Genomic DNA, 17,363 nt, shown 5'->3' with positions numbered 1-17,363 from the left:
TCTATAGTGGCAGCACACCCTGGGACTGCCTAGGGGGGTGCTAGTGGGCAGGTGCCACCCAAGGGAACGCCGCTGCTGCAGAGGAAAGCAGCACGCCCTCCCCCAGCTCAGGGCCCACTGGCAGCTCACTCCCCAGATCAGGCCCCTCGCCACTTATTTTTTTCCCTCTGGTGGAGCCTGCCTGCAGCAGTGGTGGGGGAAGGGGGCAGGGGTACAAGCTGACAGCGGCCCATCACTGTTCTGTCACAGTGACGGAAGTCCCTAAATTGAAACAGTGGGTTTTTAACAGACACAATTAAAAACCCACCATTTCAGTTTAGGGAGAACGAAATCCCCTGTCATGTACAAGCAGCCGTGGTTCCTAATTGCCCCTTGCCACACCCGCAGCCTACCTGCTCTTAAGGAGCAGGAGCACCAAGCCTCCTGCTACCGAGCACATAGATTCTACTCTACCTGTTAGGCACCTGAGTAGACTTATTCCACCCTGCATGAGTCCCTAAAAGTCATTAATAAAGAAGGGGGATGGGTCATTTTTCTGCTTCTTGTTTTTTGTGATTTAGTCTGAAGGCTAAGTTGATTGTGTGCTACAGAAGTAAGTACATTCATGGTTTTTTTCCAGAGACTTTAGCAGCATGGGACAGACTCACATTTAGGCACCTACTATTTTACTTTGAGAAGATATAATGGAGATATAATTAACTAATTTCTGTTTTCTTGATACACAGCAAAGTTCATAATCCTTCTCCCAGTCTATTCCCCTCATCTCTGTTCTTTCAAGGTTGAACTCAGGCTATGTTATTCTGCTGTGCTGATATGAAATGAGAAGTGAAAGCAGCAGAATAGTGCCAATGTCAGCAGTCCCAGCAATAACAAAGACAGGAATGTGAGCTCTTAAATACTGAAAAATTGCTTCTCAAAAAACCAACTGTTTACTAAGCAATGGGAAATGACTGAAATACCTACAATACCAAGGTTTAGTAATCTGCTAAACATGGACTTCATACTGGTTACTGCATTTGCCAATGCTCAATATGCTGCAGTTATATAATACCTCTCCGAATGCTTCTTCTCAGCTTGTTACAAAGATCAATGCGAGGATTATCTAAATTCTCTTCTATAGATCCTGGACTCTGTTCTGGGGAAGAAGACCCCTTGCTGAGGTCCAGTGGTACTTTGCTAGCGGTGGGTGGTGGGGATGTGGCTGGGCTATATGTTGAGGTAGGACTGCTTGCAATGGAGGAAGTAGAGAGATCTAAAGCCCCTATTCTAGAGTTCAGTGGTGAAGTCAATGAGAGTTTTCTGGTTCTGACAGGGGAAGAAGTTCTTGAGAGTGATAGTGGTGGAGGAGAAGAAAATTTGCGACAAAGATGTGGCGACTTTCCATCAACCAGATGTTCTCCTCTGTTGTTTTGGTTTGTCGCAAAAAACAGTTCCAAAGACCTAGAGAGTACAAAAGAAAAATGCACAAATAATATCAGAAAGTGCTAAACAGATTTATGCAATGTAAAAAAAATGTACGTATGTACTCTGTGTGCACTTGGTCCTGAAAGTGAAAGCAGAAAAATGAAAACAATTATTTAAAATGTCATTGGTTGTGAAGAGGTTTTTCTTCTAGACTACAGAACAGTGCAAAAAGGACATTTCTGGCACCCTTCAAAGAACTGAAGAAATAGAGTTTACCTGACTGGAATGGAGGTGAAAGGTCTTCTGTATATATCTGAGAGTTTCTCCAGTACAACTGCTGCAGTAGTAAATATACGGTAAGTATGCAGAAAAGTATTCAGGAAATCAATACTAAGAAAGCGCAAGTCCGTTAATCTCTCCAAAAGGCGCTCCACACTTGCATAACGAATTTGGGGCACTTTGCAGGAATTTAATGTTTTGCTGAAGCAGATATCTATGTCATCTCTATGAAGACGAGCATCAGATCTACATAACAAAGTATACGGGCAAGTTACCAAGAGGAAGTCCAAGAAATATATAATTTCTACTTATCATCATAGAACTGAAACATCTATACTATATTTTAACTCTAAAGGAACATTTTAGTGAGGGAAAAAACCCCCCAAACAAACCTTTTTTCACTACATTTTATTTTAAATCATGAATAGAGCTGTATAAGTTTTTTGGGGGGGGAAGAGGGGAAAAGGCAGAAATAACTAGCTGAAAATGTTGTTTTGGTTAATAAAAATATTTACAAATTTGATCTATATTAACAAAATAGTTTCATCTGGAAAAAATTAACAGGCACTATTTTCACAATATAAATGAGGTGGCAGCCCAATAGTGGGGGCACTCATTCAAATTACTGGAGACCTGTCTGAAGAGATATGAACTCACATCTTTCCTCTCTCAAGCATGCTCAGGCTATAAGTTATTTGGGGGTTAACTGCACTCAATCTCTCCTGTTGCAGTTTTATAATATAAAAAAGTTTAAATTTTTAATTGGGTCCAGTGAGGGAAAGAATGAGTGTAACTCCATAACTTGGTGTGCAGCACACAGACCTAAGAGCAGGGCCACTTGGATCTCAACTCCTGCTTCTGTAAATACGTTTTAAAAAGTAAAGCGGTATAAGATTCCTGAAACAGAATCAAAATAATTTTTTTTGACCCATAACAATTTGGGGCACAGGAATGTTTCAGTGAAAACCACAAATCACTTTTCATTCTGGTTCAGATGGAACTGATTTCCCCACTCCCAGTATGGTCACTGAATCAAAAAAATCCACATGTAGTGCAAATTAATTTCTCAGTCAGTTTTGTGAAATATAATTTCATTTCATTTTTAGAAAAATAAATTTCTGGGAGGAAGGTGCGCAGTCTAAATTAACACTATTTTAACACTGACAGATCTTCTATGTAGAACTTTCACCTATCTAAAGAACCTGAATCAAGTACTATAGATGGTCCAATAAAAAATATCACCCAAAAAATCTGAATTGAGATATTTCAGCCTGCTTCCACATCACATTAACTGCAAGACAGTTTTTCTTTCTTAAATTGTGCCCTTAGGGAACTGGCAGAGAAATTATTTGATTTGCCCTAAAGTAGACATCTGAAATACTGACACATTTAAAAAAGTCAATATAATGTAGAGTCAAAGTCTGAAAAAAACCACTAAGTTACTGTATATTGATACCATCTGTCAGGCTTACTAGGAGTGTTAGTTCTGTAAGAAGGCAGAGCTTGTCCTCTAGCTTTTGTAAATTGTGCAGAACATTACTGCTTGACAGGTAACAGTAATGGTTATACTGCAAAATAAGTCACTTAACAAAGTTAATATAAGACTATTTCCACAGGTTAAAGTACTAATATGGAGTTTATAGATTTATATTGGAAAGAAAGGCCAATATCATTAGACACAAAGAGACAACAATACCCATAAAAGGTGCTGCTGAGAAACCTGTCAGTATTAGCACAGGCTTATAGGAAAAAATGTACTAATGATCGTGGCAGCTGGAGCTGCACACTAGAGCCGGGGACCCCGGGGTCACAGCTGGGCACCCCAGGACCAGGTCAAGGAAGCCCGGGAGCCTCGGGGTACTTACCGGGGAGAGAGTCGGGGACGGGTCAGGAGCAGCATGAGCCAACACTGCATTGGCTCTTAAAGCAGCTGTCAATCAAGTTTGGCAGTGCCGGGCTGATGACATCAGCCTCTGGTGCCATCGCAGGAAGTTTAAAAGGCCCAGCAAGGGCCAGGCACGGGGGTAGAGTGGCTGCAGGGGGAGAGCACTCCAGAAGCAGAGTAGTCTGGGAGGCTGAACTCCAGGGTGATTACGGGCGAGCTCAGCCCCACGGAAGCTGGAGCGGGGTTGGCACCTAGAAGCTGGAAGCACCCAGGAAACAAGAGTGCTCCAGACAGATGTCCTTTCTTTTTCCTTTTTTTCATTCTATTTCCAGTTTGAGGACTCACTGTACTCAAAGGTGAGGCAATGAGGCCGAGGGGGGCTGGAGGGTGAATATTGCCAGACCCCAGCCCCAACACCCAACCAAGAGGTTGGAGCTGATTGAGTTTAAGAGACTTTCTCTAGTACTTATAGTATCATTTTGGCTATCAGCACTGACAGGAAGCATGGAAAAACTCCGCATTGTATCACAGGCATTTGGCGGTGAACCAGGTACCAGGATAAGCCCGGGGAAAACTTACACATGGCCAAGCCTCAATGAGCTATCCCAGAGGCCCAAACAGGTGACAACTGACAGCACCATCTTTACTACATGGCTGGAGAGTGGAAGGGGGGTAGGGGAGGCAGAGCCCCAACGTTGACTGCATTGGAGATGTGAGTTACTACCCGAACCAGGCAGAAGTATACACCACTGTACTCCTTGAAGTAGTTTTCCAGCAAGACGTGGTAGACAAGTAGGGGAGCCCAGTGCGGGGTCAGGGAGGCTCACAAAATCGGAGTTTATATCCCAGAGACTTGACAATGACATCCAATTAAAAAAGAAAAAAGAATCCTGAGCAGCTGCATAACTTAGGCGGGAAAAGAGGTCAGCTGAAGCAGCCACCCCTGGCATTGCCTCTGTGAGGGGTGAGAGGAGGAGGGCAGGCAGCGCAAAAACAGCCAGAACTGCAGTGGCAGCTGACTGTGTTGCTGCAGCTGGCACTGTGGAAGCTGTCACTGCCCCAAGAATCACACGAGACAGACCTGCCTAGCTATACCTCTGATCCCAAGATCTTGTTTCATAGATGCTAGGGTCAGAAGGGACCTCAACAGATCATCAAGTCTGACCCCCTGCCAAGGAAGAAAACAGCGCTGGGGTCAGATGACCCCAGTCAGATGCCTATCCAGCCTTCTCTTAAAGACCCGCAAGGTAGAGAAGAGCAACACTTCCTTTGGAAGCCCATTCCAAATTTTGGCCACCCTTACCATGAAGAAGTTTTTCCTGATATCTAGCTTAAATCTGCTCTCTGTCAGTTTGTGAGCATGGTTCCTTGTTACTCCAGGAGGTGCCCTGGTGAACAGAGCATCTCCAATCCCTTGCTGCATCTCCTTAATGAATTTGTAGGCAACCACAAGATCACCTCTCAGCCTTCTCTTGTGGAGGCTGAAGAGGTCTAGGTCCCTCAGTCTTTCCTCATAGGGTTTGTTCTGTAAGGCCCTAACCATAGGAGTGGCCCTTCTCTGGACCCTTTTGAGTCCATCAACATCCTTATCAACATCCTTCTTGAAGTACAGAGCCCAAAACTGGATGCAGTACTCCAACTGCAGTCTGACCAATGCCACATAGAGGGGAAGTATCACGTCCTTGGTTCTATTTGTCATGCATCTGCTGATGCATGATAAAGTGCAGTTAGCTTTGCTGATGATTTCTTCACACTGATGACTCATGTTTACCTTGGAGTCCACTATGACTCCAAGATCCCTTTCTGGTTCTGTGCTATAGAGAGGGTCACTTCCCAGCCAGTAGGTGTGCTGGATATTTTTGCACCTTAGGTGCAGCACTCTGCACTTGTCCTTGTTGTACTGCATCCTATTGTGTACTGCCCACTTTTCTAACCTGTCCAGGTCTGCCTGCAATCGTTCCCTACCCTCCAGAGTGTGCACTTCACCCCACAATTTAGTATCGTCCACAAACTTGGATAGAGTACACTTCACACCACATCCAAGTCACTGATGAAGATATTGAAGAGTATAGGTCCAAGGACCAAACCATGCAGGACCCCACTACCCACATCCTTCCAGGTCAATACCGACCCATCTACTACCACTCTCCTAGGTGTGACTGCTAAGCCAATTTGCCACCCACCAGACCATGCAAACATCTATGTCACAGCCTCCTGATTTATTTCTGAGAATAGAATGAGATACTGTATCAAAGGCCTTGCTAAAATCCAAGAAAATGACATCCACCTCTACTCGTGCATCTACCCATTTTGTCACCCTGTCATAAAATAAAACCAGATTGGTCAGGCATGATCTACCTGCTATGAATCCATGTTAGTTTCCCTGCTGGATTATTTTTCCCGCTGGCCTCCCACAAATATGATCCTTCATAATCTTTTCAAAGATCTTTCCAAGGATGGAGGTGAGACTGACTGGCCTATACTTACTCAGATCCCCCTTCCTCCCCTTCTCGAAAATAGGGACCACATTGGCCCTTTCCCAGTCCTCCAGGATCTGACTCAAGTGCCACAAGCTCTCAAACAGTCGTGCCAGTGGTTCTGCTATGACACCAGTCAGTTCTTTCAGTACTCTTGGATGAAGCTCATCCATTTCATATCTCAACATCTATAGGTTGGGATCTACTTAAGTCCTGCTGGGACAAGATAAAAATTGTGGGCTGCTTGTGGTACGCAGCACCATTTTTTGCAGATTTTCTGCAGTCCCACCCTCTGAAGGATGACTGGCCATGGAGGCCCTGCCCCTTGCCACCGATTAACCAAGAGGGCTGCCCATCATGTGGCCCCACCCCTTGCTGCTGACAGGCAGAGGGGAAGAGCCCATATTATGGGCAACCCTCTCAGCCAATCAGCAACAATGGGTGAGGGGGAGGGCAGCTGCTATTTTTGCTGCTCGTCTTTCAGGCCAGTGGCTCCCCCCACAGCAGGCTCAGAGGACAGGCTGCAGCAACTCTGAGGACCATTGATCCCACTCAGGAGCCAACATTTTATTTTTATTAAGTAATTCCGCACCAAAATTATGGGGATCACCATTCTTGTGGGTTCATAGAAACACAAAATCACAAATAGGGTAGTTCCTTATCTATAGGAAAAATAAATGATGAGAAGACCGTCTGGGGTGAAGGAAGCATATTTATGATTGATAATGCTAGCTTGATGTGATCAACTAAATTTATGGTATTTTAAAGCTGAGAAAAACAAGCAAAAAACACCATTTTTACTTATATAGTACTCTGAAAAAATGTAACTTTTCATACACATCTATATATATACTTTTAAATATATCCAATAAAATTATGACCAGTAGTATAAAAGAGACTAAATATACTTTAAAGCTAACTCTTTTAATATTTATTCCTCTGGAGAAACAAGAAGAGTACAGCCAAAAAATGCTTGGAACTCACAGCTTTTGTAAACATTAGCCTATTACTGCCAAATCCAAGTGTTCAATAATCCTGGATAAATGCTCTCCACACCTCCACACAACCAAAAGAATAATAAAATTCTTTAAAAATCTCATGATTAAAGTATCATTTTAAAACAGTGATATATTTGGAATGCAGGACTAATTCCATTCAACAAATCTGTACAAAATATTAACATTTTACAATTTGAATTCAGCTACTACATTAAACATTCTTAAAAACAAAAAAGGAGAAAAAAAACAACCTAAATTATTCATGTGGGAAAAATCTGCTGCACTTACTTGATCATATGCGGCACAGTGACTTTAGAGTTTTCTTCAAACACTATGGTCATTAAACCATTACACCTTATATTGTCAATGCACTGTGAAAACAAATGTTCAGAACCATTAAAATCAAACACCATACAAAAAATATACTTTTACATTTTTCTTCCTTGCTATGATCTCAAAGCATTGTTCTCAGAGTGTGTGACTGGTACTGATAATAGATTTTCAGCACAAAAAGTCAGAAATTATAAATGGGCAGGCAGGATTCTCCAAGTCTGCCAAGTTTGAACCCCTGATGCATTAAAGTCAAAGGAACTGTGCCAATGTACACAAACGCAGGATCCAGCCCTGTATGTTTCTTGATAAGCCATGGAATTTTTGTTAACTGTAAATTAATTATGCTTTAGATGAAGATTAAATATTTCCAACATACCCTTGGCAAACCAAAGAGGCATATTTCAAGAACACTGGAAACCTCTGTCGACACAGGGCACATCCACATGTGACACTATGGCAACACACCATCAGCGCTGCAGCTACGTTGCTGTAGCAATGAGCTCCCTCAGTATAGCACATTGCTACATTAACATAGCGGCTAAAAATAACTATTCACTCCCAGCACAGCATAGTACAGGCTGTCATTATGTCGTCATTTAGTATTTTCAAAAGGAAGTACTAAATGATGGCACAGTAACAATGGTGCCATAGAAGCACATGTAGATATGCCCACAGTGGGTGAAATCCTCAGCCCAGCTCCAGTACCTTTACACCCACTACAAAAAAAGACCCAAGCGACATAATAAAGTCACTAACATTCTCCAGAGTGACACATCCATTTCTTAGCTGGAAAATGACAACTGTGACATAGGAACGTAAGACAAGATGTGCAGTAAATTAAAGCAAGGAGAAAAAGAGGATTCCTCAGACACCAGAAAGGATTCAGTGAATCTCAAGGATGCATATTTTTCATGAGAAAAGTTTTGTTTAGTAAGATAAGCGATACAATTAATTTCACTGGGATTACTGCAGTGCACAAGGTCACTGGAAAGTAAGTAATAAGAAATACAAACAGAACTTGAATAAAAAATAAGAGATAAAAACCTGAAACAACCTAGATATAAAAAATATTCAGTAAATTAATTTAGTAAATTGTATATGCTATCCCTTCCCAACAAAGCCTCAGGAAGGCTTCCGCTAAGAGTCAAAAAAAAAAAACATAACAGCAAATGAAACAGAATAAAAACAAATGGAACAGAATATGACACATTTCCTCAAAATTGATATAATGTTGACTGTGAGAATGAAGTGGGACCCTCATGCAATCCTTAGGGCCCAAAAGTCACCTTAAGTAGTCTACTGTATATTTCAGGTTCTAGTAATTTCAAGAATCACCAGCCTTTCATTACTTATTTTACGTTCACTTATTTCATAATTTTATTCTATAATCCTGATGCTCTAAACTTAAACATAACTGTTTGTACCATCAACCTAAGGAGAATATGTACAAATTCAGAAGTCATCCTTTTGCCGGTATGACAGAATTGACACAAGAAATTTGGGACTAGTCAGAGATGTTAATCCAGATTTATGAAATGGTAACAAAGAAGAATTTGGTTAATTTTCCCCTCAAATTCTGTTAGTTTTACTTAAGTGAGTCACTCCAGTGGGACTACTCATGTGAGTAATGCAAGCAAGATTTAATCTTTCAGTTGAAAGCCATATTTAAAAACATTACTCTGATAAAGTAAGAAAAACCTACTAATAAAATGGCTCAGCACTGAATTAAGACATACTATTAAACTTTTATACAAGTGTAATTTTCACGTTTGCAAGAAGTGCTTTGTTTTCTGCAAATTCTGGTAACAATCAAAAATTTTCAAAGTTTAAATGCAAGCCCAATCAAAACTACAACTATCTAAATTCTACTCTTGTTGTAGAGACTTCATCATTGGAAACCTCATTTCATTTCACCCCTTATTTGGTATGAGCTTTTACTCAGCCACTATATCCTATCATTACCCTAGTACAGGGGTTCCCAATCCCCGGGCCAGAGCCCAGTGCTAGGCCCCGAAGGGTTGGCTGCCAGTCCGCAGGAGGGTTGGCTGCCAGACCGAAAGTGACCAGAGACCAGCAAACTACAGACTGGAAGTGACCAGCATACTGCAGGCCGGCAGCCAACCCTTTTTTCTATTGACTATAAAAATGGGTTGGCTACCTGCCCACAGTATGCCGGTCACAGCTGGTCTGCAACTTGATGGTCTGCAGTCACTTCTGGTCCGCGGCTTGCCAGTCCACGGTCACTCCTGGTCCACAGTTTGCCAGTCCTCAGCCTGAAAAGGTTGGGAACCCCTGTTCTAGTTATTTAGGAAAGATATTTTTTATACAAAGCTCGTCAGTGATGGTTATGCAAAGTTGCAGCTGTCATATTTGTTGACTTTCCTTTTCTAACAACTATTTGCAAAATGTATTTACTAGGCTTGTGCGAAGTGGCTAGTATTCACTTCAGATTTGGCCAATTCAGAGGGACAGTGATTTGATTCAGTGATTTGAATCATTGTCCCTTTTCGATTTGGTTTCGGAAATTTGGTCATAGACTGTAATGGGGAATCACTAAAATATCTATAACTTTATTATTTTTTTACAGATTCAGATGAAAACAGAAGGGATAGCAGCCCCTTCTGAGGGCATGAAGACTGCAAAGTTTCAAGGAAACAGGTGAGGGGTTTCTGTAAAAGTGCATCTCAAACTGTTGAAAGCAAAACCCGTATCACTTGTGTGTGTTAAGGCAGAGCAGGATGAATGCAGCAGGGATGGTAGGCCTTCATGCAGGCATGAGGCCTGCCAGGTTTTAGGCAGAGTGGTACAGGGGTTTCTGCAAAAGTGTTCTCAAGGTTCTGAAAGCAAATAAAAAAAGCAAATATGTGCAGAGTGAGGAGGGTAGCACTCAGTCCACCTGGATGTGGGGCTTAGGGAACCACAGCAGTGGGAGGTTCACCTTGAGGAACACCAGCTACTCCACCAAACCAGGATCCAAGGAGGTGCAGTGGGGTGTCACAACATCACCAGCAATGCTGAACACCCTCTGGCTTGGAACACTGGTCAGTGGACAGGACAGTTATTCCCAGGCAACCATGGCCAGATCCCGCCACGCCTGGCTGTGGGTTGCCCAATAGGCCAAGGGGTCGTAGTGTAGTGGCTCCATGTCCTCAGCGAGTTAAGTAGCCACCAAGGCCTCCATGCTACCTGCCTGATGGTGGGGGCTGGTGCCTCTGGACTTCAACACTGAAGCCACACTGGCAGCAGCTGTGGTAAAGGAAATTGGCTCATGGTTGGAGTGCTGGCACAGGAAAGTAGATCCCCCTCTTTTATGTCCCCCACCTCTGCTCTTCTGCCTTCCTGACTGTTCACCAGCACCTCTGTCCAGTGATCATCGGTTTTACTGCTGCAGACTCTCCCTTCCCTTCACCCTCAGGTCACACAGGCCCACCAGCACATGGACCATACTGGACCACAGTGGATCCAGCCATTTTTTGATGCCCTCCTTCAGCTGCTTCACAAGTGCCTGCACCTCTGGTGAAAGTGGCTTGCCCCAGCCAGGAACACTGATCCCTTGGAACTGCTCCATTTCATTCTCAAGCTCCTTCACTACAGGGATCACCTGGTTAAAGAGGGCATCATCAGTGCTGAGGCTCTTGGTGGCCTCAAGGAAGGGCTTGAGGACCACCAAAATCTGGGAAATGGTATCCCACTCTGTTTTGTTAAGGGGGCTGCTGATGCCAATCTCCCTGATCAAGGCCATCTCATGGATGGCCTTCTGTTGCTCCACCAGCCTTTCCAGCATCAGGTATGTGTAGTTCCACTGAGTCGTCACATCCTGCATGATTTTGTGCTGTGGGATGCTCAGCTCTGCCTGTTTGTCCCACAGCATCTTGCCCCAACTTGATGCTCCAGTGGAAGTAACCCGCCATCTTCCTGCACTTTGAAATGAGCTTGCTGGTAGTGGTAATGGTAGTAACAGCACCATCACCGGGAGCACTGTCCTCCTTCCAGGCAACCCTGACTATGCAGTGGAATTTGTGTTCCAAAACAAGTCGGCACCACAGGTAAAAGTGCCCAAACATACCAGCTGCTTCAGACTAGGGTTGGCTAGAGAAAGTGAAAGGACAGTTTGAGAAGAACTTTCTAGAAAAAAAGGGGGGGGGGTTAATATGAAAAGGGTGATTGAGCAAACACTTTTTTGCTGGCACCAGTTTCAACAAGGATGGAATTTCTGGTCAGAGAAACAGGCATACTGCAGAAGAGCTAATGGTCCAGTGATCAGAGCATTCATCCAGAATATAAGAAACCCAAGCTCAGGTCCCTGTTCTGCCTGATTTAGATGAAGGCCTTGATCCTGGCTGTCTTAATACTGCATGCAAGTGCCACTGTCTCTCAGTTACAGAGCGCATCTCTTTAACCCAAAGAATATTAAACTATTTATACAAAATGGAACAGCTGTAACAGGAGAAAACAGCTAAAGCCTGAGGGTGAGGCCACTTGCACAGGAAGTAAAAGGTTGTGGTTCATGTCTCTGACCTTGTTTCATAGTTGTTGTTGTTAGGAGCTGAAAGGGACCTTATAGAACATCGGATCAGGCCCCCTGCACTTGCGCAGGAAAGATCGCTGGGGTCAGATGACCCCAGCAAAATGGACATCAAGACGCTTTTTAAAGATCACCAGGGTGGGTGACTGTATCACCTCAAGGAGGGGAGCCTGTTCCAAACCCTCAGTACTCGGCCTGTAAAGAAGTTTTTCTTTATGTCTCGTCTGAAGTGATCTTCAATCAGTTTGTGCCTATTATCTAGCCCTCCCCTGGGGGGCCTTCGTGAATAGTTGCTCCCCCAGGCCCTAATATACTCCCATATATACTTATAGGCTGCCACCAAGTTCCCTCTGAGTCTTCTCTTCTCCAGGCTGAACAGTCCCAAGTCTTTCAGCCTCTCCTCATATGACCTGGTCTCTAGGCCTTTAATCATGCATGTGGCCCTCATGTGGACTCTCTCAAGCTTCTCTACATCCTTCCTGAAGTGCGGCGCCCTGAACTGGATGCAGTACTCCAGCTGTGGTCTCACCAGGGCCAAGTAGAGCAGGAGGATGACATCTTTAGCTTTGCCTGAGACGCCTCAGTAGATGCAGGCCAGTGCTTGATTAGGTCTGCCAGCTATGGCATCACATTGGTGGCTCATGTTCATTTTGTTGTCCATCACAACACCCAGGTTTCCTTCAGTTGTGGTTCTGGCAATCATAGCAGTATCGAGACTGTACGTGTGTTGTGGATTATTTTTTCTCCCCAGATGGAGCACTTCATATTTATCTGTATTAAATGACATCAGGTTGAAGTCTACCCACCTTGCAATCCTGCCCAGCCTGTCCTGGAGCATAACCATGCTCCCTCATAGTTTGGTGTCATCAGTGAACTTTTCCAGTTCGCTTTCACTACCCAATTCCAAATCATTGATAAATACGTTGAAAAGCACTGGTCCAAGTACTGAGCCCTGGGGGATGCCACCGGTCACCTCCTGCAATAATGACTCAGTCCCATCTGTCAGTACTCTCTGGGTTCTACCACAGAGGCAGTTACCTAGCCACTGGAACATAAAGTAGTTAAGGCCGCATTTTTCCAATTTAACCATAAGGACATCGTGGGAGACCAGGTCGAAGGCCTTTTTGAAATCCAAGTATATGACATCAATCTCATTTCCCCTGTCCAGGTGGTGTTACCTGATTGTAGAAGGAAAATAAGTTGGTCTGGCATGACCTTCCTATAATGAAGCCATGATGGCTATCCTTCAGAATACTACCTCTGATCTGAATAAAACAAAGCAGGGACTAAAGCTTAGATCTCAACTACATCATGAGTGCTTTAACCACTGAACCAACAGCCACCATATAGTGTTTTTTATCTCTAGTAGCATAAAGTAGATACATTTTTGGAACCTTGAAAACTGATCATTTTGACAAGAAAGCAGTTTCACCCCAGGCCTGGGTGAAAGTACATAGCTAAGAACTCTCCAAAAATACTGTGGGTGTGTATTATTTAATGATGCAGAAAATATTAGTTAACACAGGCACACAACAACAAGATTTTGACTAAAAGGATAAGTAGTTTGATGATATTTCTCTTTCTGATTCTGTGGGTGCATCTACACATGCACTTTAAGGCATATTAGCCCATTTTAATGTATATGAAAGCATCACTAAAAAGTGGTATTCAGCTAATGTGCATTAAAATAGGCTAATTTGCATTATGTGTTACTTAGCATTTATACACGCTCCTCTAATTAAAGCCCCTGGATCATTTTGTGTATTGCTTCAAAAGGGAATTCCACTGTATCAGAGCAACCCCCCTGCTTATGTATAGGCAGCCTGTGCTCTTCAGTTAATGCACATTAAGACAGGCTAACGCACATTTTACTAGTACCTCACAATGAAGGTATTAGATTTACTGTGAATTAACTAAAGCATGTTAATGCCCACATAGACATGCTCATCATTCCTATTATTGATGAATGTTTTTTGGTAACTGATTCACAACAACAATGCAGAGGATAATTATTGGGTTAACAAAAATATTATTTCCTAACAACTCATTTTCTCATACTGCTTTTTTTCCTTACCTATTTGATTTACTTGATTTGTTGGTTTGGACAGTGCATCCAATAACTAATTAAAAGTAAAATTCAAGGTCATACATTTATACATCTGATTTACGTACAGTACTTGTCTTTTTGTTCACATATGAGCTAATTATGTTTTGAAAGGCAACCAAATGTAAATTTACATATTTGTGTGCATGTCACATACTTTTACACACCCTATTAAACAATATGCATCTCCAATAATCAAATTCTTATCATTTGTTTATTTTGTTTGCCCTACATCCTTTTAGAGCTGTAGCAATGGATAAAGAAAAACTGCTTATGGGCAGGTTAGTAATAATTATTCACTTCACAGTTTTTGCATAAAATCAGCTGGTATAGAACTCATCAGGGACATAACACTACACAGAAGGCACAATGGATTTGATCTGATCTGGTATTTATTACATATTATTATTCAATTTTCATTCTGAAATGTGTAAGTTTGGTAGGAGATTCGTGGCATTTTCCCTGTACCCTTTTATGATCTCTAATTGTTCCACAAAGCTGCTGTAATACCACCCTATTTGGGGATGCATTTAGCAAACTTTGCTAGGCTGGGATATTGTTCAGGGGTTTTCTATTTTACTCTTGCTTATTACTCTACTTGCTTGTTAAGTTGTTTTGTTGTTCTGTTTTATAAATTATTTTATAAAGCTACTCTGAGACTTTGTTGGGAAATATAGCATATAAACCAAATAAAGAAACAAACTGAAAAACAAGCGAAAAGTACAAATCTGACTGGGAAGCTGTCTGAGATATTTTCATTTTCAGTGATTCACAAAAAAGTGAATCATCTACATGCTACCAATGAATTCCTATTTGTGTATGATGGCCATTCATCTAGTGTTCTAATCCATGTAGAAATAACAAAGCTCATCTCATTCTTTTACTGTATGGCATATAATACAGTTACATGCCATGAAATGTAAAGTGAACATTTGAATCCTCCACCATTCAAATACCTCAAACAATTTCACTTTTATACTACAGGTTTGAATTAGCATTACTGGAAATTAACAAATTTTATCCTTTTTAAAACACAGGTCTCTTCATTTACATATTAACAGATGGTAAAAATGAAGACCAATACTATTATGTTAGCTATTCAATTACTCTATCTACTCTGTCTTCTTTACATTCTTCACCACGTCCTTCATGCAGAGTAACTTTCTACCTTTCACTAATAATTCCCTGAAAAAACAAAAAAACTCTGTAATAGTTAGTAAACATTACGCTTCCTAAACATTCCACTCAGTAAGTCAATTCTGAAAAATGCAAAATTCTTCTAGGATTAGTTTGCAACACAATAAAAATATACCCTACATACATTTAAAAAAACCGAAAAGAGGAAGTGATTAAATTACCTGACTTATATCACTTGTCCATGCAGCTTTTTCCTGACGTGAAGGGGCTAAAAGAACCACAGTAAAAGGAGGAGCGTCGGAAGATTCAACCACAATCTTGAAATCGAGATGTCCAAACACTTGACCAGAAGTTTTTGCTTTGAAATCATTGGAAGGTAGAAAAAACAGCAGTTAAGATTTAAAAGCTGTATTAAAGAAAATATTTATTTTATACTAGAAATCACTTTAAGCTTACCTCTGCTGAAAACCAACAAAAACTACTCCAAAACAGCGAGCACATTTTTCACATGGAATGTATATGAAGAAATTTGTTAAACATACATACATAGATTGAGTGTCACTAAAAATTATGTAATTTTTTTCAAATTAGCAAGTAAAGCCCCAGTTCTAGGGAGGCTCCTCCATGAATTTTAGATGTTGAATATGTGAGATATAAAATTGAATTTAACGGAACTGCCTTTAACATTAAAAAAGTTTTGTTAGATGGGGACCAAATATGCATATCATAAAAAAGCAAGGAAACTGCTTTGTAATATTATTTGACCAAGGTAGAAGTCAGGATTTATAAAGTCCAAGATGAAATTTTCCACTAGCTCTGCTAACACTTACCCTCCCCCCACTCTTGAACTTCAGAAATTCAATTATCCCCTTCCTTCTGTCAAGCAAGCATTTTTTGTTTTAAGAGCCTTGAAAGTAAATTTCCATGCAAAAATGAGTGAATAACTTGTTACATTGCTTCTGTAATTTACTTGAAATCTTATGTGGAAGGTCATCAGAAAGAACAACAAACAGGGCAGAGCACATATTTTTGATGCAGCTATTTTGCATACACAGTTTTTACCACTATACTTCTCAAGTTTCATGAAAAGGTAAAACATATAATTTGCTGTGCTGAAAAGAACCCCAAAAGAGTAACACCTTTTAGAAACTGTTCCAGAGCTGTGATTACTGTAGACATTTTTAATGCAACTTACAATCCTCGTCACTTGATTCTGGCTCTTCAATCAATGTGCAGTCTATTAAAGAGAGAACACCTCCCGTCTGTGGGGAAAAAAGTAGTCTTTTCAGAAATTTTGGAGTTTTCTGCACTCATTAGAAATATTTTAAGTTTCCACCAACCTTACTATGAGACTTTATATTGCAGTCTCTTTAGTTAAAGAGTCTGGATCCATTTCAGGACAAACATTTTTTCTCCCCAAAAACGGAGTACATTATTTAAAAAAAGACTAAAAATAGAATGCATAATGTATATTAGATTTTTTTTCATTAAAATAAATCAATTATATATTTTCAGTTGCAAAATTCCTTTTGCAAAATTCCTTTCCCACACTAATTCTCATCACATGGTTAGAAACTGGCCTGCCAGTTTGGAGACAATACCTAGATAATTTGATTCTTCACCCAAAAACCAGAATCTCTTGAGGACCTTACTTTGTCAAATATTTTTACTGTTTTTGTGTCCTCCTACGTTGTGGTTTCTGCTACAATGGAAAATGAATTTCCATATAGAAAAGATGAATTTAATTATTCCTGACCCATTTGGAAAGATGAAGTACTGGAAATCTTAGAAATGCTAGGGTTTCTTTTACATTTCTAAGCCAAGGTCTTCCCTAGTAGCATATATAAATTTTCAATGCAATGACAGTCTCATTGAACTCAACTGTGCAGTTTTCCATCAAATGCAACTCAGAAGAAACTCTGCACATCCAGTTTCAACGTGCTCACTCAATATGAATCGTTCTGTGCTCTTCCTCTCACTAATTGTAGCCCACTCAACAACAACTTCATTCTGTCCCATCCAATCTAATTACAGATTTGTTAAGAAGTTCAATTCAAGAGATCACGCTGGTCAAGAAGGCACGATTGATTTTTTAATTAGCTTTAAACCAGTTCTGTAAATTACTCCCTGGGAATTCTGTAGAATCTCTGTATCCTGTTTACACAGATACAAATATTGACACCTTGTCTCATAGTTTCATAGTTTCATAGTTTCTAGGGTC

General features: G+C 41.2%; 1 protein-coding gene across 2 annotated transcripts in view; it reads right to left on the bottom strand.

The window, feature by feature from the left end:
* The window catches only part of RASGRF2 (Ras protein specific guanine nucleotide releasing factor 2), a 237,864-nt gene that overhangs the window by 123,763 nt on the left and 96,738 nt on the right, over positions 1-17,363 (bottom strand). For both annotated transcript variants that reach the window (XM_019532310.1, XM_019532311.1), the window contains exons 11-15: positions 16,338-16,404; positions 15,364-15,500; positions 7,332-7,414; positions 1,681-1,929; positions 1,052-1,440 (exon numbers count right to left, since the gene is read on the bottom strand). In XM_019532310.1, the coding sequence (XP_019387855.1) occupies positions 1,052-1,440; positions 1,681-1,929; positions 7,332-7,414; positions 15,364-15,500; positions 16,338-16,404 (925 nt within the window). The remainder of the gene's footprint in view (positions 1-1,051; positions 1,441-1,680; positions 1,930-7,331; positions 7,415-15,363; positions 15,501-16,337; positions 16,405-17,363) is intronic.

Source organism: Crocodylus porosus, unplaced genomic scaffold (assembly GCF_001723895.1).
Source record: "Crocodylus porosus isolate Cpor-Errol unplaced genomic scaffold, CroPor_comp1, whole genome shotgun sequence".
NCBI lineage: Eukaryota > Metazoa > Chordata > Crocodylia > Crocodylidae > Crocodylus > Crocodylus porosus.
Note: the sequence above shows the minus strand (reverse complement) of the source record. Positions and strands in the feature narration are given on the sequence as shown.